The sequence below is a fragment of the Balearica regulorum genome, chromosome 7, assembly GCF_011004875.1.
Source record: "Balearica regulorum gibbericeps isolate bBalReg1 chromosome 7, bBalReg1.pri, whole genome shotgun sequence".
In the NCBI taxonomy this organism is placed as follows: Eukaryota; Metazoa; Chordata; class Aves; order Gruiformes; family Gruidae; genus Balearica; species Balearica regulorum.
The window spans coordinates 20,637,501-20,661,138 of NC_046190.1; the positions used below are offsets into that span (position 1 = coordinate 20,637,501).

At 38.0% G+C, this 23,638-nt stretch overlaps 2 protein-coding genes across 18 annotated transcripts in view; one reads left to right on the forward strand and one right to left on the reverse strand.

The window, feature by feature from the left end:
- ARHGAP22 (Rho GTPase activating protein 22) overlaps positions 1 to 4,903 on the forward strand; it is a 160,272-nt gene extending 155,369 nt beyond the window's left edge. For all 13 annotated transcript variants that reach the window (XM_075758331.1, XM_075758336.1, XM_075758335.1 and 10 more), the window contains 2 exons: positions 1 to 260; positions 4,155 to 4,903. The exon at positions 1 to 260 is cut by the window's left edge and continues 644 nt beyond it. In XM_075758331.1, the coding sequence (XP_075614446.1) occupies positions 1 to 260; positions 4,155 to 4,383 (489 nt within the window). In that variant the 3' untranslated portion in view covers positions 4,384 to 4,903. The remainder of the gene's footprint in view (positions 261 to 4,154) is intronic.
- Positions 4,904 to 11,507: 6,604 nt separating this feature from the next.
- Positions 11,508 to 23,638, reverse strand: part of MAPK8 (mitogen-activated protein kinase 8) — a 49,021-nt gene continuing 36,890 nt past the window's right edge. For 2 of the 5 annotated variants that reach the window (XM_075758346.1, XM_075758347.1), the window contains exons 7-12: positions 21,037 to 21,108; positions 18,879 to 19,061; positions 17,953 to 18,077; positions 16,912 to 16,975; positions 14,899 to 14,976; positions 11,508 to 13,897 (exon numbers count right to left, since the gene is read on the reverse strand). In XM_075758346.1, the coding sequence (XP_075614461.1) occupies positions 13,752 to 13,897; positions 14,899 to 14,976; positions 16,912 to 16,975; positions 17,953 to 18,077; positions 18,879 to 19,061; positions 21,037 to 21,108 (668 nt within the window). In that variant the 3' untranslated portion in view covers positions 11,508 to 13,751. Of the gene's footprint in view, positions 13,903 to 14,898; positions 14,977 to 16,911; positions 16,976 to 17,952; positions 18,078 to 18,878; positions 19,062 to 21,036; positions 21,109 to 21,450; positions 21,523 to 23,638 lie in introns of all 5 variants that reach the window. The other 3 variants (XM_075758350.1, XM_075758349.1, XM_075758348.1) reach the window with 3 other exon arrangements.

Genomic DNA, 23,638 nt, shown 5'->3' on the forward strand with positions numbered 1-23,638 from the left:
AGTGACTCTTCTGCTTTAAGCTCGCTCAAAACCGAGTGGATAACTCAGGGCTCACTGTCTCAGAGTGAGGTCAAGACTGCAGATCTGGAGAATAGCATCGACAGGTTTGAAGCATGTAGCAGCAGCAGCAGTGAACAGAGCAACCCGGCTGCAGCTTCCAGAGACTCTGTCAAATGCTCTAGGGCCTTACAGAGCTTGGTGGTGGAGCTAAAGACAGAACTGAGCAAACAGAGGACTGAGTATGAGACTAGTATCAAAAGGTAATATGTCATCTGCCAGCATTACCCCTGTTCAAACATGGGTGTGGGCTACCAAGTGTATGAGGTTCTTAGACCTGGAGCTTGGGTTTGGGAGACAGATTTGGTTCTGCTCTTTCCTCACTGTTCTCTGAATCCAACTTTTCTCTCTCTGATCTGAGAGGATAAAAAAAAAAAATGGGATTTCTGTCACACAGGGAATTCCAGTATTTCACATTCTGTTTTCACTAGAAATCAGAACTGTACAGGTAATGCGAAAGTCTGCTCTTTGACAGTGTCCTTCCAGAAATAGCAAAGCAAACATCTTGGAGGGAGGGATTTGGACCCCAGGTGGTTAGGCCTCAACAAGGAACGCTGTCGCAGGTGCTGAGATTTGTACCAAATCAGTCTGAAATTGAGGGCTGCTTGCTGCTTTTCCCTACAGAAACATTCTTCAGGAAACTGATCTTGACTATTCTCTGGGTTGTTTTGGGTATTTTTGTTTGTTTTTTGTTTGTTTTGGTGGTTTTGTTTTTCTTTTTGTGGTGGTGGTAGTGTTGGGACTATATCTTTTTTAAGCAGCCCTTTTGTGCTGAACTTTTCTAGAAACCGCGCTTTTGATTTTTGATGTTCTTGTAGTGGTCCTTTGCTCATGTGGCCAGCCACTGACTCAAAGTGGTAGCAAGGTGCTGGTTGTACAGCAGATGTGTGAACTGTGCAGTTCTTTGCCCAACTGGTACTGCTGGTGCTGTACTTTAGATCTGTGCTCAGAAAAATTCCTTCCAGTTTTCAGGAGAGAGGTGTGTGACAGCAAGGGCCGTAGGAAGTATAACATATCAATAACTAGGAACTCATATTTATTCATTTGTGTGAGTTAGTATATTAGGTTTTATGAATGTAAGTAAGTGCTTAATAGAATGACTTGCAGGCAAGTATCAGGGAACTATGCACATGAAATATTGTTGCTTAAAGGAGTTAGGTATGTTTTAAATATACAGCCATATGTGAAATTGCACACCATGTCATCATACACAAGAATCACCACTGGCCTGGGCTCTGCAGCACTGGTACTTTGCACTGAAGGAGGGCTGCAGTCCCAGTTCTTACAAATAGTTGAGCTGTCAGCTTTTTGTGTGTCAAGGTGTTAATGCTATATTCCTTCAATTATTAATTCTGGTAGCATTTACCTGTCTCAGTTTCCAGTCAGTCTCCCAAACATGGTACCAAAAACACATATGACTGTTTGTAGGGCTTGTATAGCACAGCTTAAGACTATGTTGCCTCTTTCTTCTTCTTGAAGTAATTTCTCAAAAATGTATCTGAACTGTGATCGCTTCCAGTGGGCCAGCTGTTAAGGCAGGACTTTCACTTGCTACTCCCTGCTTTATTTTATGATTTCCTATGGTGGTGGCTTGCCAGCCGCTGCAGCTTTTCTGCCTTTTGCATTGTACTGCCTTGGTATGTGAAGCTGGAAGGAGAATCAGGCCACATAGCAGTTTCAGTTCCCACCTAACATCACAAAGTGGGAGAAAAGCTTACCCCCGCCTTGTTGCATTCCAGGTGGAAGAGCTGATGAGAACACCATCAGTCACTAGCATGGTGTGTTGGAAAAGGTCTGTGAATGAGGATGATAGTTTTTGGTTGCTGGTTTGTTTTGGGGTTTTTTTTTTTGATGCCCTACTGATGCAAAATGGGAGGGAAATAAATGAGAGTATGTGTTTTGCATTTAATTATGCAGAGCTGCCCTGGCAAGCCTTGTTGCAGGGATACAGAGTAATAAACAGAAAGGAGACCAGGCTGCAGAACTTGGAAATGTGTATCTGCACATTTTTACCTGCTGCCTGGGGGAAGAGATGGCTTTCCACCTCTTATCAGTAAAACTGTTCCAATGGGCCTTCCACTGTTGACATCAGGGACATTCAGGAAGACATTCATTCCAGTTGTTGAGTGGCTTCAGCTCTAACAAACACCTGCCTTTCCCCGTCACCTGGACAGAGACAGAGAGCACTGTGGCTAGAAGGGAGGACTATACATTGGCCAGGTCTCACAGGGCAAAGTAGCTAAGAGGAAAATGCCTAATGAACTAAGTTTCATAAAACCAGGCAAGATGCAATCACTGCTTTTTTTTTTTTGTATCAAACAGGATGACTCCAGCTGTTCAGGATTAGAGCCTGAAGGATCTTGCTGTCAAGACTAAGAATTTCAAGCCAAGTTTTTCAGCTCTCAAAAATTTTGTAATGTTTTTACTACATCTGCAGCAATTTACATGTGCTAAAATATGTTCCTTTTGAGACTGCCTGAAAGTCTGCTCCTGTGGAAAGACAGGTGCTAACTAGCAAAAAAAGGGAGGCCGCTTAGCAGGAAAACTTTGGGCTGCCTCACTAGCTTTATTTTATTGAAGATAATTTAGTCCCCAAAAGTAATAATTAGTTCCTTTACAATTGTACATGTGCTTGTGTGGTTTGCAGAACTCAGTGTGTGTAGTAGGGCATGTTTTAATGAAGGAATATGAGCTTTTTGTTGGCACATACATAAGTAAGTGGAGGGAAAGCAGAATCAGTACCTGCCTGGGGCAGAGGTAAGGAACACTTGCTGATGGAAAAGCTGTTATTTATCATCATCAGCTGCCCATTTTTCTCTCTCTTAGTCAGAGGGAGGCAAGTTTTATGGCCTTCCTGTAACCAGTCTGTTCCAGAGCATTTCTCCCTCAAGGTTAGTATAATTATCAGGCATTCTCTGTTGAGTTTCAGTACTTCACGTTTACCACCTGGGACACTTAAGAAACTGGAAGTGTCTTGGAGAGGACTATTCTGTTATGTATGTACAACCACAGTAAGTACTGTGACCCTCTGTAATTCAGAACATGAACAGCTAGTCTAGGCTGCTGTAGCTGACCCCTACACTTTGCAGTGGAAAAATGCAATTGGTAGCTCAGAGCTGCAGGATGTGACAAACATGTTATAAAGGAGTGTGCGTGTGTGGGGAAGCATCCAAGCTTCAGAAGAGTCCTCTTCATTATAGAAGACAGTTATCTGGGTGATAAAAGTCTCCCTTCACTGAGATGGGCAGGGTTTTTTTTTCAGACATAGTACACATTTCTGTTCACTTACCAGTGCAGCTGTTGGTCTGCTGGACTTGGTGATCAGCACGCCTGTGTGTGACTTTCTAATCTGTTGTGAAAGCTGTGACAATGATAATATTGCGATCCTTAGCTGTATGTGAGGGAACAGTTTAAGGGGATGCACTGCATTGCCTGCATAATTGTCTCTGGGTGGCCATAAAATGGGATTCGGACCCTTTTGGGACTGTCATAAAAGTCCCTTTTTTGTTGTAGTTGGGGAGTCTGTAGTATGCCCTTCTAATTTACCCTGTCTAAAAATGAAAATGAAATGTTAGTTTTTCTAAAATCTTGTACAGTATCCCCCACCCCAATGTCAGTGACAACCTTTACAGAAAATAAAATGGGAGGTGAGGAAGGACTGTGACCTCATTCCTACCTGACCTCCAAGGATGTTCCTCTGTACTGGATATCCGTATAGGGAAACAAAGGATCAGGATGAAAACACAGGTTAAAAGATTATTTTGGAATTATATATTTGAACTCAGCCTAACTGAAGAGTTAATACATCTCCTCAGACATTCAGTCTGTTGCTTAGACGTAGGCATTATTTTATAAGACTTGAGCATATTTTCTCAAGATACAAATAGAGGAGGCTCCAGCTTTCAGGGAGTCTCTGCCCTTAAACTCAACATTAATAAAATGGCAATTAGTGCCCTGCTTTAAAACTTCCTCTTAGAATGAATATATTTTGCCTCTAAGTGGAACAACTTATATTTTAGCTATCAGCAGTATTTATCCAGCCAGTTAAAAAAACAACTTTTTTTTCTTCTCCCTCTCTCTCTCTCCTTCGGTTTAAGAATTGAAGAAACAAGTGCAGACCTGAGGAAACAAGTGGTTAAGTTAGAAGAAGAACTGGACCAAGAACGAAAGAAATACACGATGCTGGAGATAAAGCTGAGGAATTCTGAACGTGCTCGTGAAGATGCTGAGAAGAGAAATCACCTCCTGCAGAAGGAAATGGAAGAGTTTTTTTCAACATTAGGATGTTTAACTGTTGGGAGTCGAAGTGCTAAAGTCCCTAAGTAGAACAAGCTGATGTACAGCATAGAAAATTCTATTTCTGGCAAAAACCAGTGAAAAATGCACATTTTGTTCTGGTATACTCATGCATCATGAGTAATTCTACAGTGATTGTGCTCTCAGTGACACTTGCTCTGTTGTCGTTACATGTGCTGTAGTATTTGGGCCAGCTGGGAAAGACTGCTAAACATAATGCTTCAAAGTTTAGATGTCAGATTGCCAAGAAAGAGTGGGCATCCTTCTTATCCACAAATGAAAAGATACTGTTCTCCATAGCTGTACTGCTGCCATCTTTGGACTTACTGCTCCATCCTTTTGCTGGTCAAGGACAGTGGAAAGTCCTGCAAGGTGGGTGGGATGGCCAGAACCGATGGACAGGCTGAGCCTGGAGCTGATGGCCTCCTACACTTGTGCTTGGGAAGGTGGCAGTTCCAGTATGTCACCACATTCAATGTGGGTTAGCATATTGATTTAATGAGGTGTTTTTTCTCCCCACTCCCTACATAAAGTTTGTTCAAATTTCTCATTCCTTAAAGTGGCATTATTTTATAAACAAACTGAAAATACAAAAATCTTGACAATTCACTAAAATTGTCACCTACCAACTGAACAGTTCCAGTGTTTCACAAAAATGCAACTTATTAAACTGTATGTGATTACTAATCAGATTTGCCACACAAACTCTATGGAACTTTAAATATGCACATTTTGCCCTAGGTATCTGGGTTTTTTGAGCCAAAAATAGAGTAGTGTTAGCTGCAAGAAAAAAATCTCATGAGTTGATATGTACACTGATCAGACATCAAGGTAGGAGAAGAAAGATTCTTATCATCAAAACACACCAACTGCTGAGGGTTTTTTAATCTATAAAAATTAATAGCAAAACCTATGGTAAGAGAAATTAGTGCAATTGGGGGGGTGGTGGAATCTGTCTTTAACCTTCCCCGGACAATTTACACTTAGCTGCCTTGTAACATTTCTCGTAACACCAGTTGATTTTTTTTTTTTGTTGTTGTTAGTTCACAGGGAGATGAGGGGACAGGAGGAGTATTGCAAACGACCCAGCAGCCTAAATTCATTACTTGTATTAAAGAAAAATCATTAGAATGAAGTTATAATTTCCAGTAAGTAGCTGCCAGGGCTCACTTTCCTGTCAAGGGACTTCTTTGAGAAGTTCTGCATAATATTTGTAGCACCCGGAGCCACACGGAGCCTGCACACAGAAAATTGTTTCACCAGATACAGCTTGAACTCCGCTTGCCAGCCTAGTGCTCACAGCACTGTTTGCTTGCTCTTGGCACATATCTTTGACAGCTGAGGCAGCTTAGGAGTCTCGGAGGAAAAAGACTTTTAACAGAAAAGTGCCACGACAACATGAGCTGGCTAAAGGAAAATTACAAACTGTAGTGAAGGTACTTGCTTTATTTAAGTATTTTTAGAAAATAACCTGAATCCGTCCTCTTTTCTTACTCGAGAATAATGTAACTCACTGTCTGGACATAACAGTAGATCATACAACTTTCTCTTTAGCATCTCACAGATATACAAGTGTTTCAGTATTTAAACATCTAGAAGTTAACTTGTTTTTACCTCACTGTAACACTTCTCCTTCCTATAGAAATGTAAACCATTTAAAGTGAGCAAAAAGAAACATTTTAACCTAATCTTTCCTGGTTAAGACAAGTCAAGGGAGGTAGTAAAGTAACCTGTGTGGATAGATTAATTCAGTTATTTCAAAATTTTTTCCCTTCATTCCATAATACCCAGCTGCGTGGGATTCCTGACTACCCCTAGTCCGAGGCACTGTGGCAGGTACCTGAGTGTTCAAGAGGAGCAGCCTGCCACCTGCAGGCACTAGCCTCTGCCCTTTTTTTTTTTTCCATGAACCTCCCCCCCCACACACACACCTTGTATTATTACCACTAATCAAAACTGATCCTGCAAGGGATATGATGGTCTGTTTAAAACAGCATCATTAAGATGCATAATGTGAGAAGCAACTGTTTGTTGTTAACAATGGTTTTGACCTGGAACAGCATAGTGTGTTAGGTAGCATTAAATACCATGCCAGTTGTCACAAAATAAATCTTAATATTAGAGTGGCCTGAACTGGGTTGTAAGTAATTCTCTGCAATCAGAATATCAGCACTGGTAAAAACAAAGAATTTCTGAGGCATTCAATCCAAGTAGTAGTAGCAATCAGGTTATTTTAATATCCTCTTTCATTCCTACCCACAACATGGTACCTTTCACTATATCCATCCTGACAGCCTACATCCCTTAGACTATTTATATTGCATTATCTCCTATATGTATCAAGTGCAGACTGCTTCCTTTAGTTCTGGCACACTACAAACTTAAGAACTCAGCCATGCTGATTGGGAGCACAGAAAACAAATATTGAAGACAAGCACTAAACAGGACTGCTGGCTAACGCAATGAAATCAAGTGCAGCTGGAATTCTTTAACTATTTAAACCTAAGTAACCACTACATATAGCAGAACTGGGGAACAAACAGACCTATCCCAAATCTTCAGCTCCAGGATAGGATCATCTATCAGCTGTGGAGCACTGGTTAATCTTATCTGGCATCCAGGATAAAAATTCATTCCTCTCTTCAGTTTCACAAATGAAACTGTATCCACTCAAAGCAATGGATGGAACTAACCTTTTTTTTATGGTTGACTGCTGTGCTCCAGAAACAAACATCTCTTCCCCTTGTTCATGAGGAATGAATGTCAGGTCCTGTTCAAGATGATCCGCTGCAGTAAATACAGCCTGCAAGAAGCTGAAAACTACTCAGTTCATGCTAAAACACACCACAGTAGCACGTTAACTCTAAAGCACAGCAAGAGGAGTATAATATTCATTTCCCATCATGGGCAATTACACAATAAATGGGAACACACTTGCACTGGTGTACACAACTTCATGGAACACTATGCTCTTATTTGAGGAAGATAATACGCTCTTTCCTTGCCATAATTCCTGCTTCCATATTCTCTTTCCTCCCACTTCATTTGCCAACTTCATGGATCTGAGAGAGCACTTCTTATTTTACAGACCTTTTGCTTATTGCAGCCCCAGTTTAAAGTGCCAGCTTTCTTAGACGCATTTACAAGATACAGGTTTGTTAGTATTAATAAGCTATGACAAAAGGCTCCCGGATCTTCCCAGCCTGGAACACACCTTCCAGTATTAGGCAGGCAAAAAAAGTGTAAAAAATTTTCAGTGCAAGAAACCCAACACAAGCATATGCTTGGAAAAAAAAAAAAAATCCAAAGCCAAACAGCAGCTTTCCAGAATTACAAAAAACTTCTGTAGGTATTTCTAATATGAAAAGGAAAATTAATAATGATAGAAAATTAATAATAGCTTACTTAATTATCTATCTTCACTAGTGAGTTCCAGGCAAGCCAGCAGCACTATGGACACTTTCAGCTCTGGGACAAAGTCACGCACAGACAAATCCCTGGCAGAGCTAAGACCGTCTCAGGCCTTGCTGTGTATATCACTCGGAATCAGCTATACTTTATGCTAACATATGCAAATAAAAAAAAAGAGCTTTTCTGAGCCTCACCACATTCCTAGAAGAGCAGGTCACGAACAGCTGGTCCAGAGAAACAAAGCAGGCTGCACTGCCCATGCTCAGGTACGTTTCCCTTAAAAACATACATAAAGACAATGTAACAGCACGCACACAAACACAACTTGAGACTTTGTTTAAAGCAGCTCTCAGAGCCTGCTGGAAACAAAGGCAAGGAAATGCATTGTTAGGAATTAGCCCCACTGCAGAGGCACCAGTGCAGGGAGTGGTCCTGGCACCCAAGCTAGCTCTCCAGTAAGAGCTCTTCCAAAGTCAGGTCCTTCGGGCTTCTCTGAGACTCAGTTTTGAGAAAGATTTTCCTGAGGGTGCAGGGACTGGGCCCTCCTTTCATACACTAGTCAGCCCACGGCTTACCTCTTCCTGCAGTGTAGGGTCTCAGCAGCTCCATTTCCAGGAAAGGCGGCAGCTAGAGTTGGGAGCAAGGAAGTAAGAATGGATTCCCAGCAGTTGCAAACACCCTTGGTATTGACAGTCTGTGGCATGTCCGAAGCCAATAGGAATGGAGAAATGGAAGAAACATGGCACTTTGCCCACGAGTGAGCTCACACACAAGACAGGACTTTTAAGTACCATTAAAACCAGATGAACTCTCAGGAAAGACAGATGCTAGTAATACTCCAACTGCAGCATTATTATTATTATACAAAATCCATTCCAGCCTAGCAACGAAGAAGCAATAAATGCATAGTGGTCAAACTTTTTTTTTTCCTTTTTTATTTAAAATATCATTATAACCAATGGACATACTAGATAACAATGTATACATTCCAGTGGTGCACATGTAATGACCTATGGCATGAATGAGTAAAAAAACCACAATGTTCTCAGTAATGCCCCACCAACAGCTTATTTGGAGGGAATAAAGGAAAAGCAGGAAGAGGTATCAAATGTGGGGAAGAAAAAAAAAAAATTACAGTTTTTCCCAGTATTTTTAATGGTGTATCTTCCCCTTCATATTTCTTGGGACAAAAGAAAATTAAGACTATACTTCAAAAAGGGGCAGAAGGAATGATCACAATAATTAGGGGTTTTTTTTTCTCAACTTTAGTAATAAAAGTTAAAGAACTCTCAAAAATAGACTAGATATTGGGCCTACAAAAGTAATTCATCTGTATGCAAAGCCTACCAAGAATTATTCCTTTTGTAAAATGTAAAGGATGAGCTGACATTACTAGTAAGCTATTTTTACCTACAAAACCAGACTACAATAATAAAATCACCAATTTACAGCTAACACACTATTCTAGATGTACAATATTGTACACAAGCTATATATTACACATGAACATCTTACGTGAAATATATAAGAAACGTACTTACTGATATTGTCTCAACATTGGCCAATAGGTTTATTTTTCTAGAGGAAGTGTATTTTCTATTCACATTCAGTGTAGTTCCAATAGCAAGGGTTAGATTTGCTTACTTAAGTAACATATAAAGTTTGTGTGAGGTAGTTCAAGAAAACCTATCTTAGATTTTTAACTGCAGAAGTAGAAACACAATGTGATCCAATTCATAACACATTCCTGTAATGCAGAGATATCTAAAGAGAAGGGGGTGCAAGAGATCACTTAAAACACCACTTTTATCCAGTGCCCTTAACTAGGAATAAATTAAATGAATTGAAAATTTGGGTAGGCAGTACAGTCTCCTCACATTACTCCATTAAAACCCTCTTTCTAATCCTACTGACAGCTCTCCTTCAACTCCAGCCCTCAAATTAAATATGTAAGAACCAAAACATTGATAGGAAAAAAAAAGCAACAGCATGGACAAGCTGCTGGCAACAGCAAATGAAAACATACCTAGAAACAGTAACTCACTCCCTTTAGCAAACTGAAAACAGTAAGACCAAGTGTAAGCTGAACCGTCTTCTCCCCTCTCCCCCATAATCTTAACTGAGAAACATTTCATGTCCTATGCTTTGGATTATTGGCTGGGTAGGAACTATCCTCCTGTACTAGCTTTTTGATCATTTTTTTTCATGCTGAGATGAATGCCACATACAGGCATGCAAAAGCATCATATTCATGCAAGCGCCTATCAAGGCGCTTAATTTTTTGCTAAGGAAATGGCCTGTGTTCAGAGAACCAATTTTCCATAAAACCAATCCCCACCAGTAACATGCTACTTACTTGGACACGGAGGCAGCAGAGGGTGCTGTTGCCACAACTGCCTAAATACAGCTCACCACATCCTCCTCAAAACTCGCACCTGTGTGGGCAGGGGGAGCTTGCTGAACAATTTATGCTGGTATTATCTTTGTGTCTAGCTGGAATTCCCATCCAGAAAGACACTATTGCATATAGCGTAGCAAGGTTCTTCTAAACTAAAAACCTAAGCTGCACAGCACCTACATGTCTATTCAGCTTAACAGAATGAATGCGATAGAGCTGACCTGCTCAGCCAGGCTGGTCTGAGGCCGTTCAGCTGATGGCTCACAGACACTAAACCCTACATTCTGACCCCACTGTCTTCCATCAACAAAAGACTTCACAGAGCAGAGGCGCAGCACACAGTAACAATACTAATTTCCCCCATGCTTTTATTTCAAAATCTTGAAGGACCTACTTCTACAGAAGGAGAGGAGCTATTTTATCCTTCCCACCTGCCACAGAAGAAGGTGGAATTTCCACCAGAGAAGGTGGAAATTAATCTCCTTACTATTGCCCAACTTTTAAGCTCATCTGACCTAGGAAATCAGGCACAGCTCACTGTTACTCGCTCCCTACCTACCCCTAATGGCTTGGAATGGCCCCAGAAAAGGAAAGTTGCGTGCACTTTAGTGAAGCCTGTTGTCATGACAAGATTTTGGAATCTGAGACTAAAATAAAGCTTAATAATACTTTATAAAGATAAAATTGCACAGTGTATTAGATACTATATCAGCTAAAAACATAATAATAGACAGCTGAACTCTAGCTACCCATTTGTTTGCTATCCATGGCAGTGTACAACTGTTTATGAAATAATTTGTTATCTCAACAGATAAAGAGGGAACTTAAGACTAGCATGTTACGATAATTTGGTTACTGAACCTGATATTTTGTCTTCGAAATCTGGCATCACTTTAATTTGCCTAAAATGCAGGCAACTGAAAAGAAAAAAAAAAAGGGAAAAAAGCAACACTGCTATGAAGATGGTGCCAGAAGTGAACTCCAGGTTCCCACAGGCAAAGCTCTGACCTTACCGAAGTAATCCTTTTAAACACAGCTCGCTCACACTGTGATGGGCTACAGTGGACAGTCCCACCCATTCATCAGCCCTACCTTAAAAGAAGAAAAGCTCAATTCTCCTGAGAGCTTACAAAGCCAGTAAAGTTACTATTGGTAGCACACTGTGGTAAAAGCCTAGTAACTGTTTCACCTGATGATACTCATTTTAAAGCAATTTTTCTTTAGGACACTGGAAAGTGATAGCAAAAGTTATTTTAAAGTTTCAAAATATTTCAATCACCACTGCAATCCAGAGGAGTCAAAAATAAATTTAAATAGGAATTATATTTACCAAATTCTGTTCTTAAACAGCACTTAGAGGCATCAGAAGTTGATTTTGTCAGTATTAATAACTTCATTACATGGGAGTGACCAGAATATCATTTAACCCTATATAACCAATGGAGTACTGTTGTATGACCAAAAATTTTGGCTTAATTCACAGCTTAAACTTAGATAAAAAATTACAAAATAGACTGTTCTGTTGGTCTCTGTTCAACTTGAGCAGATTTTCTATGTTCCAGTGCTAGATGAATCCAAACACGTCCTGCCTATTCTGAGGTAATATACAATTTGGCAGGATCTCGTAAAAATAATTGCCTTAACAAATGTGGTTTAGAAAGACAATATTGAAATATTAGATACAAGTGAGGAAAGCAAAATTACACACATACAGCACTTACCAGCAGTCTAGCCAGGCCAGGAAAACAACTGTGCAGTTTATCAATTTAGTCATCTTTGAGACATTACCATTCCTTGTAACCCTGTATGTTTTTTTAAAAAGACATGTTAGATATTGAAAGCATTCCTATCACTTCTACTTTTCTGAAACTTACTGCAAAGACAAATTTTCCTCTTTCAATTAGAACTCAAAAAAAGATACCTATTTGACCCAACAAGCAGAAGGAACCATACTGAAGAGCATCAGTCATTCCTGGATGACCTCTGTAGCCAGTTATATCACTTGCTTATGCTCTGTGCCTGGCAAGACTTCTGTATTTTTTTATACTCATTTTTGTGAGCATTACTAATTTAAATTCCTCTTCACATTCTAATTCACTACACAAAATATGCATCTACACAAGGCAATCAAATATACAGCCTAGCTTCACTAAAAATCTGCATTTTCCAAAGGAATAAATTCTGAATGATTGTTTAACTCATACATAAACTTAAGTCAGTTATACATAAATCATTCTGTAAATATAAAATGTAAACAGTTAAAATACTTCTGTGAGGAGCAGCACCATTTTACATGACTATTTAGTAACTGTTCTATATATTTCAATATATCTTTTGTTTAAAAAGTGTATTGAAACCTGGAGCTTCAGTGCTGAAAACTACTGAATATTTATGACTTAAAATGAATCATTATTAAGATTTCTGCTACACTGGTCTCATGGTGAAATGAAAGACATAAATATTAATTTATACAGCACTACTTCTCCCTCCTTTGGATGGCATATATTGCTCACTTAATGCATTAGCTACAGAAATCCTGAGGTTCTCCTACCACTTAATGGTTTTTAGCAATCAGTTACTTTTGGTGGAGAAAGAATTTTGCCCCTATTGCATTCACATCGTTCCCTCTTCTACCCAAAAAGCACTCATCTTAGTAGACAAAACTAGTAGGAAACAAAACTCCCAAGAATCACATATTACATGAAAGTATAGCTACAGCATATTCGTTTTCCCTGTTGGCAGTCTAGACATCCTGGATACACTCTGTTTTGTGTGTACAAAAACAGGCTACAAGCTAGAAGTAAACAGTTTATTTGCATTGCAATGTATTATTCATGAAGTATCCTCGTGTTTTATGGTGATCACAAGATTTGGCATGCCACAACTCTGCAGAAAACATCGCATTCCTTTGTTAGGCTAGATATTTCTGCAGCTTTGAAGATATGCTTTGCTTTCTTAAGTTCATAAAACCATTCAGATGAGGTTACTTTGCAAAGGATTGTGTACTGTTTCTCTAAAAAAATTCACTAATTGTTGCTTTTGCTGAAGTATTATAAGCAAGTGGCCAAAATAAAAGAGGATTTTGTTCACTGCCAGCACCACAGTAGTATGCCCAAAACTACAGCTGGCTGCACTGAATTCTTTCCCCCTCCACGTGGACATGGACATAGGACCAAGCATAAAACTTTGAAGGATATCATGAACAAAACATCTGGAATAAATTCTAATTAAAAAATTGAAAACCTATAAAATCTTAAATAATTCATTATATGGTAACGACCACAACATTAATATGTGCTTTGATAAAACAAATCTTACAAATTCAGTAAAAAAAAGATCAGCAGCATAATAGTAAAGCAAATATGCAGATTTTAAAACCACAATAAAAATTATCAGGTTTAATATTTTACAGTTAATTACAGCAAAAAAAGTGGCTGCTTTTAACACAACTTACAGTTTAAAATTACAGCACTTTATGATGAATTCTACGATTATTTTTGAAAAAACACTCAAAAATACCACCAAATTTTAAAGGTGCCCTATTAATGACTAAAAGGACCCCCCTCCCACCCCCCAGAAGACCAAGTAGTCATCTACAGCAACCCAGAGGTCCAGCTGAGGTTTCTAGACTGCTGTCTGTATCAGAGGCCAATGTTGGATCTGTTGACATTGAAGACACATCATTGACAGATGACGATGAAGATGGATGTTGAGAGCCATTGATCATTGCTGCACCTGTGCTATGAGAAACAAAACAGCAAATCAGTTGCAGATACAGTTGCATGGTTCAGTACTTGCATTAGTCTGTCTCTTCCTAGTAGTCATTACTTTCCCCTGTTTTGGCAAATTTGAAGAGATGTGCTTCAATCCATTGGCAAAGTAAATAAAACCCACAAGTCTTGGGGCTTAATGAACAGTGTGTCAAGAACCACAGATCTCACATAGCATGACGCCTGTCAAATTACAGTAAATGTTAATGGCTGAAGATTAAAAATCACAAACAGAGATAGTACTGCATAAAGCCAGAGCTAAGATACCCTACAAAATATTGAGGCCCAAAGCTAGAACATATCTACCTATTTTGATAAAGAAAGAAGGGGCCTGTTTTTTTCCCCATCTTCAGGCTGGGAAATAGCTGGTGTCCAGCCACATCACATACATTCAGTGTCAGATACAAAGTGATTTTTCAGAGCCTGGACTTCAGTGAACTCTGAGCAGAGTCAGCAACAGCTGTCCAACTTCCACCATCATTTTTCAACAGTGCAAATGGAGTCCTATCAACTGTCAGTTAACGGGCACATTTTGCTCCAAAATTCAGCAACAGTTTCTGAAAGTGCTCCACCATCTTCCAACCTAGAAATTCTCCTTCATTACTTAATAAATGTAAGTAGTGGTTACATCTTTATTTAAAACTGTACCAGCTACACATAACACTTCTAACCAGATTTTGGCAATACAGTACCAGTACATACCAAGACGTTTCCTTGAGGACCGAAATGAATGAAGCGTCAGTTACATCGGGACAATAATAGAGGAATTTACCGGATTAATAAGAGAAATGTCAACCTCATACATTCCATTCAAATATGCAATATCTCAAAGAGAATTCAAGAGGTTATTGGTCATTTAAAAGCCATACTTTTGAGTTAGGTTACTGTTGGACGTCTTGAGCAACTTTACTCCCTCCTGACCTACAACTCAATGTAGCTTTGTACTGTGCTTTTATTGTAACCAACCTAAAGGGGCTGGTTGTCCACGTATAACCCCATTCTTGGTTCTCTCCTCCAGGTCCATGACTTCCTTGTATATCAACTCTGAAAATGCAGAGAAGGGAAGGCAAAAAAAATGAATTTGCAAACCCAAGACTGGATCGATAATACATCTCCCATTAAAATGTGTATTTAAATTTCATAGGTGATTACTGCTCAGAATTAGTTTTGAACAACAGGCTGTAGGCTACAGAACAACTGGCAAGTGATATAAAAATGTACAGTTCTTTTCTGTTGAAGCTACAATGGCCTGGCACTCTCGAGAACACACTGACATTGCTCTAAGACTCTTGTCCAGGCTGCCTGGGGACCTGAGGTTAAATGGAGTCTTTAATGATCACTCAGTTTTTATCAATGGCTTCTTTGGTACAGATAAACTCAATCAGCAGTCTTCAGAGGAATAGGCAGAAACAAGCCCAAACAGCATTGCCATCCTCCTGACACACATGTGCCACTAAATTTCCTCAGCAACAACATCTAAAGGTCCAGATCACCATGAAATGGAATATAGTATCGGCAAAGAAGTAGCAACTCCAAATGAAAGGAGTAACTTGATCTTCCGGTTACGGAAGTTCCTCATCCTTAAACACATTAGAAGTGTTTGTAACATGTATCAATCATATACCCTGTGTACTGGCCAGAAGGTTTCTAGGCTAATGGCAGCTTATTACCCAGAAAAGACTTCAGTTGTGAATCTACAGAAGTAACAATATAAGAAAAGGACTAAACAAGTTAAATGCAACTCGTAAGAACTGACTGTCAGAATACTATTTCTTATCTGTTGCTGGCAAACTAATGCAATGTACAAACAATTTGGAAGAAAAAAGCATTTAAGAATTATAATTTCAAGGGCTGTGGGAGTCTCAAAAGTAAAGTCCATATTGCTTGAAATACTTATCCTCAGCACATCTGCTTCAAAAGGGAAATAACTTTGCTTGGAAGGAGGATGGTAAGAGAAAAATTTCCACAATTCTCCCTATCTCTGCCTTTACAAGTAAAACTCAATTTGTAATAGAAAGCAACTTAAAAGTGTGGTAGTACTAGATTTTACAGAGTTGTGTCCATCACCAGCCAACACAAACTGTCAAAAATGATTCATGAAACATTTTCCCTGTTTTTTTTCTCTGGGGATAAAAAGGTTATGCAGGTCCTAGACTTTTTCAGTACAAAACATTAGATTGCTCAGTGCACTAAATTCTTGCTTAAATACAACATTTACAGCCTGCACAGCAATCTGGATCTGCATTTTTTCTTGGCACTAGAAGCTCTGCAATAACACCACACCTTTGAGAAGTCATTTCAAAATGAAGCACAAGCTTTACAAGTAACAAAGATGTTCCCCTTATACTTTATCATTTTACACCTCATATATGACCAGGAAATTTAGACACTGAATGCTAAAAATCATGCTCTTGGATGTACAAGTCTTATGTCATACTGCGATCTGTTCTACACCTCAACCCTAGCTACTTCTCAGGATCCCATAGCTGATAGGTTACAGCTGGTGTGGGAGATGCTGATGGCTATCTCGACCATTACTGACATTTCCTTATGGCTTTTTCTGTCAAATCCTCTGCCTGATTTAAAAGAGCACGGTTATTGCTAATATGATCTTCCCTTGAAGACTAGTGCTTCTACTTCAGACTTATGCTGCTCAAAGTCCTGCATCTTTTTCAACTGTAGCAGTTTGTCCATAAGAGTAACCCTCCCTAAAAATGATGCTTTATGGCTTGCAAAAGGTGACTGAAATGAGCAGATCTCCAACTGAGTGAACTTAAGTTCACTACAAAAGTTCAGCACTTTCACAGGAAAATTTTTACTGTCTCAAAAATCAAGAGGTTGTAAAGCACTGATCTATTCCCTTGCCATTCCAAGCAGTTTACCTATATGCTGTTAGGATGCTCGGAAGAACCTTAACAGTAATCCTTGACACCCAGCCTACTTCCAAAAGCCTTAGTATACTTAAAATGTCCTTCTTACCTTTCCATTCTTCTATCGTGTGCTCCCTCTCATCTAACTGTTTATCTGGTATCTTTGGTGGGGGCTGAAAAACAAAACTAACTCATGATAGAGCAATAAAAAGGAATAAAAAACCAGAATAAATGAAAAATTAAAATAAGGTATTTAGAATATGAACCTGATTCAAACGCACTGTATTTACATGGTCATACATTCTCTCATACTTGGCCTATTTTCTAAATGCTGCTAGATGTTTTAAACTTCTTCCGATTAGCAGATTTTCTTACATTACTGTAATAATTTAATTGAAACTGAACAGTTTGGTAAAAAAAGCTCTTAAGTGCAGCAGTCTCCAGCCCAAGCAGCCCTTTTCACCTATTTACTGTTAATTATTAAATTTTCCCTCTAGATATTACAGATCAGCAGAATTCTAACTGCACCATTTGCATCAAGCATCTTTTTCTATTCTTAGTGGCCCATCACCTTTCTCTTAAAAAAATGAGACTTTTGTCATAAGCTGAAATTATCATGAAATTAATTTTTCAATAAAAATTTTCAATTAATTCCTTTGTTCATTAGCGTTGATAATTGAAAGCTCAAGATCTTGTACTCAGATTTTTGCTGAAACTCTTATTTTGTAGTTTGAGAATACTACCAACTGCTACAACTAAATGAAAATATTTCTCTTGCCCAGGAGTAAATAAATACTGCAGAATCCTATCAAGGGCAATCAACCACACTGAAACAATTGAAGCTCAACAAATCAGAACCCTATATAAAAGATTTCAGATGCATTACTACATGCCCAGGAGATTATATGCAATTATACATGAACACACAGATACAGGTACTTCAGCTGCCTGCAAGTTTGTGCCCATTCCTAATACTATTTCTAATAAACATGTCAATCAATGTCAATAAAAATGATTACAGCCCAGTTAACGTTCTAGTGAAATGTGTAGATCATGCAACAATCTTCTTTCAAGCACTCATATCAAGCATCACAAGAAGTTTGCTTTAGTACAGTACCTTCCTAATCAGAGACCTAAAACAAGAACTTACAGCTTCTGCTTCTGATGGATCATACCAAACATTGATGTATGGGTGCTGCAGGGCTTCATCCACAGAGATTCTTTTAGAAGCATCTATAACCAGCATTTTTGATAACAAATCCCTTGCTTGACTTGCTGCAAAAATGAAATTTTCTATTTAGACTAGTGCCATATATAGCGTACATAATACAGTATTTCAAAGCTCATAAGGAGAGGAGACACAGAGTAAACAGATTCCAGTTTAATATCCACGCAAACCCTTGGGTTTTAGGAAAGTGGCCCATTTGATGGGGAAAAAAAAAAATTGAAGGGAATAACACAGGTGGGACAGGGTTGGACATGTTTCACTATACATTTTCAGCATACAGTACCCCTTGGCATGACATCCATACGTGAAATATAACTCAGCTGGCAGTGCAGCCTTATCTGGAATAGCAGTGGGCAAACCCCTCTCTTACAGTTTATGGGGAAAACACTGTCACGTACTGTTAGTCACAGAAAATATGGCGAGCCTGTGACTCCACTGAGCAAGTGACTTTTAGAACCAGTGAGTTACTGAAATAACTACAGGACATCTATGTATTATGAATATAAAAACTTTCTGTTCATTGCCAGAGAAAGAAGATCTGCTCTGCCTACATAACTTCTATTCTACCCTCCCTCCAGTCTTCCCTAAATCACACTGGCATCTGTCACTGAGAGGAATATATATATTTGCTTTTCTTTATAAAGGTATCTCTAGAATAGGAGCTGTTTCAGAGAAGATGAAAAAGTGGAAGTAACCATATGCCAGCATGTTCCCATGATATAAATATTGTAATACTTAAATCCTTAGCGGGATGATTTTATAGTGAACAAAACCAAGATACATTTCTGTTCAATATACCACAGTTTTAAAGCTTTTAAAATATACAACACACAGAAGACAGACCTTACCTTTAAGCTTATTGTGTTCAGAGTCAGCTGGGAAAAGGACATCTGGAAAGAGTTTTTCAAAACTATATCCAGCATATTTAGGTCTGTTCTCCACATAAGTTCGGACTGTAGGCTGTAGCTTCTTCATAAATTCAGGGCATGGTGTTCCTAGCTGCTCTATAACTTTATTCCATTGATCAATATCTAAGGTTATGCAGCTAAGAAAAACACTGTGTCTAATTTTCAGCTAGAAAGTTATGTGAAAACAACGTGAAATAACCAACAGAGAGAAAACACAGAAAATTAGAATAAAATATCAAGTTCTTCATCATTAATTAGGACTACCTTCTTAGAGAAAACAGTGAAACAAAGCAAGACTATGATAGCATAGTCAAGGCAACATGTATTTTACTCAGAATCATAAATAACTATCAAAGGATATACTGCTGAGAAACACAGAAAATTAAAGATTCACAAAATGTATTAAACAAATGTAAATAAAGACATTGTCTTCTGGAGAAGAACTCACTTCCTGATCTGAACACGTATTCACAGTAGTCAAACTACTACACATCACCAAGGCACTCGTAAGAATTATACCTCGTGTAGGTGGTTTGTCCTTCATGCTCGATACCCCAGCCCAGCCCTGGACCCCCCGGCTAGCAATCATTCCTTAATGACACGCAACATGGAGCACCACTGGGCACACAAGGGATGACATCTTGGCCCACATAGGTCAATGACAATTTTGTCAAAAACTTGAATGCAGAAGTTAAGAGAGTTTCAAGGATGTGTAAGGAACATCTTTAATTGAAAAGTTTACATGAGTTAAAGAGGAGATTGACCAGTTCACGGCAGAAGAATTTAATATGTGTTACTGAATAAAAAAAGAGCAGCATTTGGCTCAGGAATTCCTAGTTGCAGATGGTTAGATACTGGGAGAGAGCTCAGGTAAAATTTTATATATGCTTATCTCATTCATATATTCTCCCCAACTTTTTCCTTTTGGCTACCATCAAAGACTGGATATTGGGCTACCTAAACCTTCAGTTGGATGTAGCAGGCCCCCTCCTATGTTCTTAAAACTTAACAGCAGACCTTTATATAAGGATTTTCAAGCTCTACAGGCCTTGAAAAAAGTTTTTACATTGTATGGCACTGGGCCTAAATTGAAAAGCCATGCTAGCAAACCAGATGCATAAAGTTAAGCATGGTGCAGCTCATGTAATGACAGAACTGTGTGAAAGTAAGGACACTCTGGATCTCCTCACTGTGCCTCAAAGTCTTCACCCAATCTTCACCCCTAAATAGTACTGTATCAATTATTAAACAGTTAACCTGCGGCAAAGGCAGGAAAGATTTCTGACAGCACCTAAAACCCAGGAGTGTAACTACTAGTAAAACAAATAAGATGCCAAACTCCAATGAGATCCACTAATTTTAGTGATGATCCAGAGGTTTCAGTTCTATTTGCTTGGAGCATACCCTTTCTCTGAAGTACTGCTCACAGGACAAGCCATTCAGATAGCACCAAGTCATTCATGGAATAGAAAGAGAGAAGTGCCAGATGTTTCTGAAAGCTGTTTGCAGGATCATTTCTGCATACAAAAAATTACAGAACTCCAGAGTGTAACTTAGGAAGCTGGTTAGGAATTTTTTGTAAATATTTCCTACAAAATGTAAAGAATAACAACTGTTAACATGCTCAGGTACTAAATAAGATTAATAAGTTATTACATAAAAATGATCTCCAAAGCAAAAATCAATGCATGTGAATCAGTAAAACACCACCTAAACAAACAAAATCTGTCTTAAATGTGACAACATCCAAAAGCAATGGATAGACACTATATTAAATTGGAAAAAGAAAAAAAGAGGAAAAAAAGGAAAAAGGAAAAATAAGCCAATTTGCCCAAGTGGTATGTGTTTATCTTGCTTAGTATTAATCTCTAAAGACAGTCATACTCATTAATGCTCTGTTGTGATTTTGCTTTAAATGGTATAATTGTAGACATTTTGGCAGATTCCTGGAACCAAAATAATGAACTTGCAGATTGTATTTTGAAAAGGCAGTTTAAAACCAGTATTTTAATAATTAGAACCACCTTAATCTGGATATATGTTATTGCAGTATCTTTTGACCTTTTACAACTACATCCTAGGCCAAAGGTAAGGATACGATCTGTACCAGGAAATAAAACACCACCTTTGATCATTTCTCCCATGATGCACCCAACTGACCAAATGTCAACTGAAAACAAAATGCAATGATATTAACATAAAAGTTATTAAAATAAATAAAAATATCTAGACACACACACACACAAAGTGACTATAAAAAGCGTGTGTAATGAAAATGAGTGAAGGTGAATGTATGCTAACTACAGGACCAGCAGAGACTATGTCCTACTGCTAGGTGCAGCCTGAATATAAATGAAGCTCTTAACAATTTTTTAAGTGTATCACAAGAAAAAAATCCATGTTCATTTAATAAAAAAAAAAATTGTACAATATGCATTTTCATGACACAACATCAATAAAAAGGTTAATCACTTCCTAACTAATTCAACCTGCTGCAGCAGCACAAGGATACAGTCCCTTCCTGGAAAGAGGATTTTGTGGCAAACCATTTCGCCCATAATGCACCCCACAGACCATAAATCCACTATGTTTGTAGCACAAAAAAGAAGGAAAAGCAAAGCAAACGGTCATTAAAATTAAAAGAAGCATAACATGACTGCATCCTATAAACTGCAGAGACAGCACAGGAAGAAGAGCAAGTCTTTATATTAATCAACGAAAACACTTTAAAATACACTCTATATAAGGATTAGCTTTTAACTGTCTCAAATTCAAGGCAGAAAAACATCCTTTTGTTTAACATAGTGTTAGAGCAAGAGCTAGAGCACAGAGAGAGAGAGATACACACAAATCAAGCACAGTAAAGCCCTTCTCCAAGCTCTGAGGCTTCCAAAGCTACCTCTGCCAATAGACTAGATCAGAGCACCAAAGAGAACTTTATTTCTTGAAAGTAATTCTGTTGGTTGTAGGAATAATTTTAAAAGTAGCAAAGTAAACTGATCTTTAAAAATATTGCATATCTAAACAGTCTATACTTTTAGGAAGAGAATTAATTGATTATTACATAGGAATTAAAATTTGCCATCAAGTAGTTCCTAAAAGTCAGATTACCATGCATCTCTCTCTCCCTTTAAATAAAAAGCAAAGACAATTAGTAAAAGATTACTTAGAATTTTAGAGGATCAGTTAATGACAATATTAGTATGCTCCTAAAAAGTTTTTCAGTTACAAATTATTTGTTTAAAAATATTTCTCCAGTTATATTGAAATAACATCTCATACAAAACAAAAACTCAAAACTCTTTTTTTTCTTGTATGAAATACACATTTTCTACATTACCTTAAAATAAATCACTCAGAAGACATGATTAAAGATGCACAAGTTTACTTTTTACAGTTATGCCAATTTCTTTTGTTGTTCCTTTCAGAGATACTATAAACTCTGTATGCAAAAGTTTTCTTGAAGTCATAATAATGAATTTGTATTATTATGAATACCTTTATGTCAAATATGACACTGGAATTTCAATTAAACAGATAAGGGGATTTAAATGAGAACAACTGTATACTAAAAATCACATGTACAAGTTCTGAAGGAGCTCAACAATGTCAAGCCAACAACATTGCTTCTCATTGAAAATAATACTTCCCCCTTATTTACATGTTCCTCTAAAATAGTATCTAAATCATGAGATCATAGTTGTACATATTAATAGGTCAAAATTAAGGGCCTGGTTCATTTAAAAAATTATTGTCTACAATTTATGATTAGTGGTGTTTTTTCTTTAAAAACTCTTTTCAAATACTTAAGACCAGTACATGTTCTTTGGCTCAGTGATGCAACAATTTGAAGCCCAGTTTTGCATTTGACTTTTAACTAAAATTCTGAATGTTGACTTTTTCACCTGCAAAACAATCTGCGGGACATCACAAACCAAAATATACCCAAATCTACTGTAAATAGTTTGTGTCCAACATGATAAAAACAATGCCCATAATTGCACACAGAAGTCTGGGAAGACAAATAACATGAATCAATGATTTCATGACTCAGGAGACAAATGACTTCAGAGGCGAAGCAAAAATGTTAGAAACAATTCCTCTGGTCACCCTACAAAACAACCTTGTGATGTTCGGGGTCTTTTGGTTTGCTGCTTTCATTAATCAAACAAAACCTGACTATTTATAGGTCTCTAACTTTTTTATGAAGCTAGCCTAACTTGTAGATAGAGGACTGCTCCTGTGAATACTTCTACAGAAGACTGAGTCAAATCTTTGAAAGGATTTTTCAAACCTGGAATAAGATCCACTGCTTGTCCTATAGAATGTATTTATTCTTAAAAACCTTGTCTCGAATGAACTTACTATTTTCTATAATTCTAACAGAAAAAAATCTAAATTAAAACGAAGTTCAAACCCAGCATACATGTTAGGAAACTTAAAAGTAGTAGTTTCAGAGGGTTTGGGGCCTTCCTTGCTTTTCAGTACTTCCTTCCTGATAATCATGCACATAACTGAACACAAATCTAAATATGTTAAGGTACACAGTTTTTGTGTCCTTCAGTTCTGAATTTGTTGAGTTTGCAAGGCCTGGTTCCTTACTGTAATATACTGAAATGTGCTTTACCTCCTTCAGTATCATAACCTATGTAGAAATTAACTCTCTCACATCAGTTTGTCTGGGATCTTTGCTAGTTTTA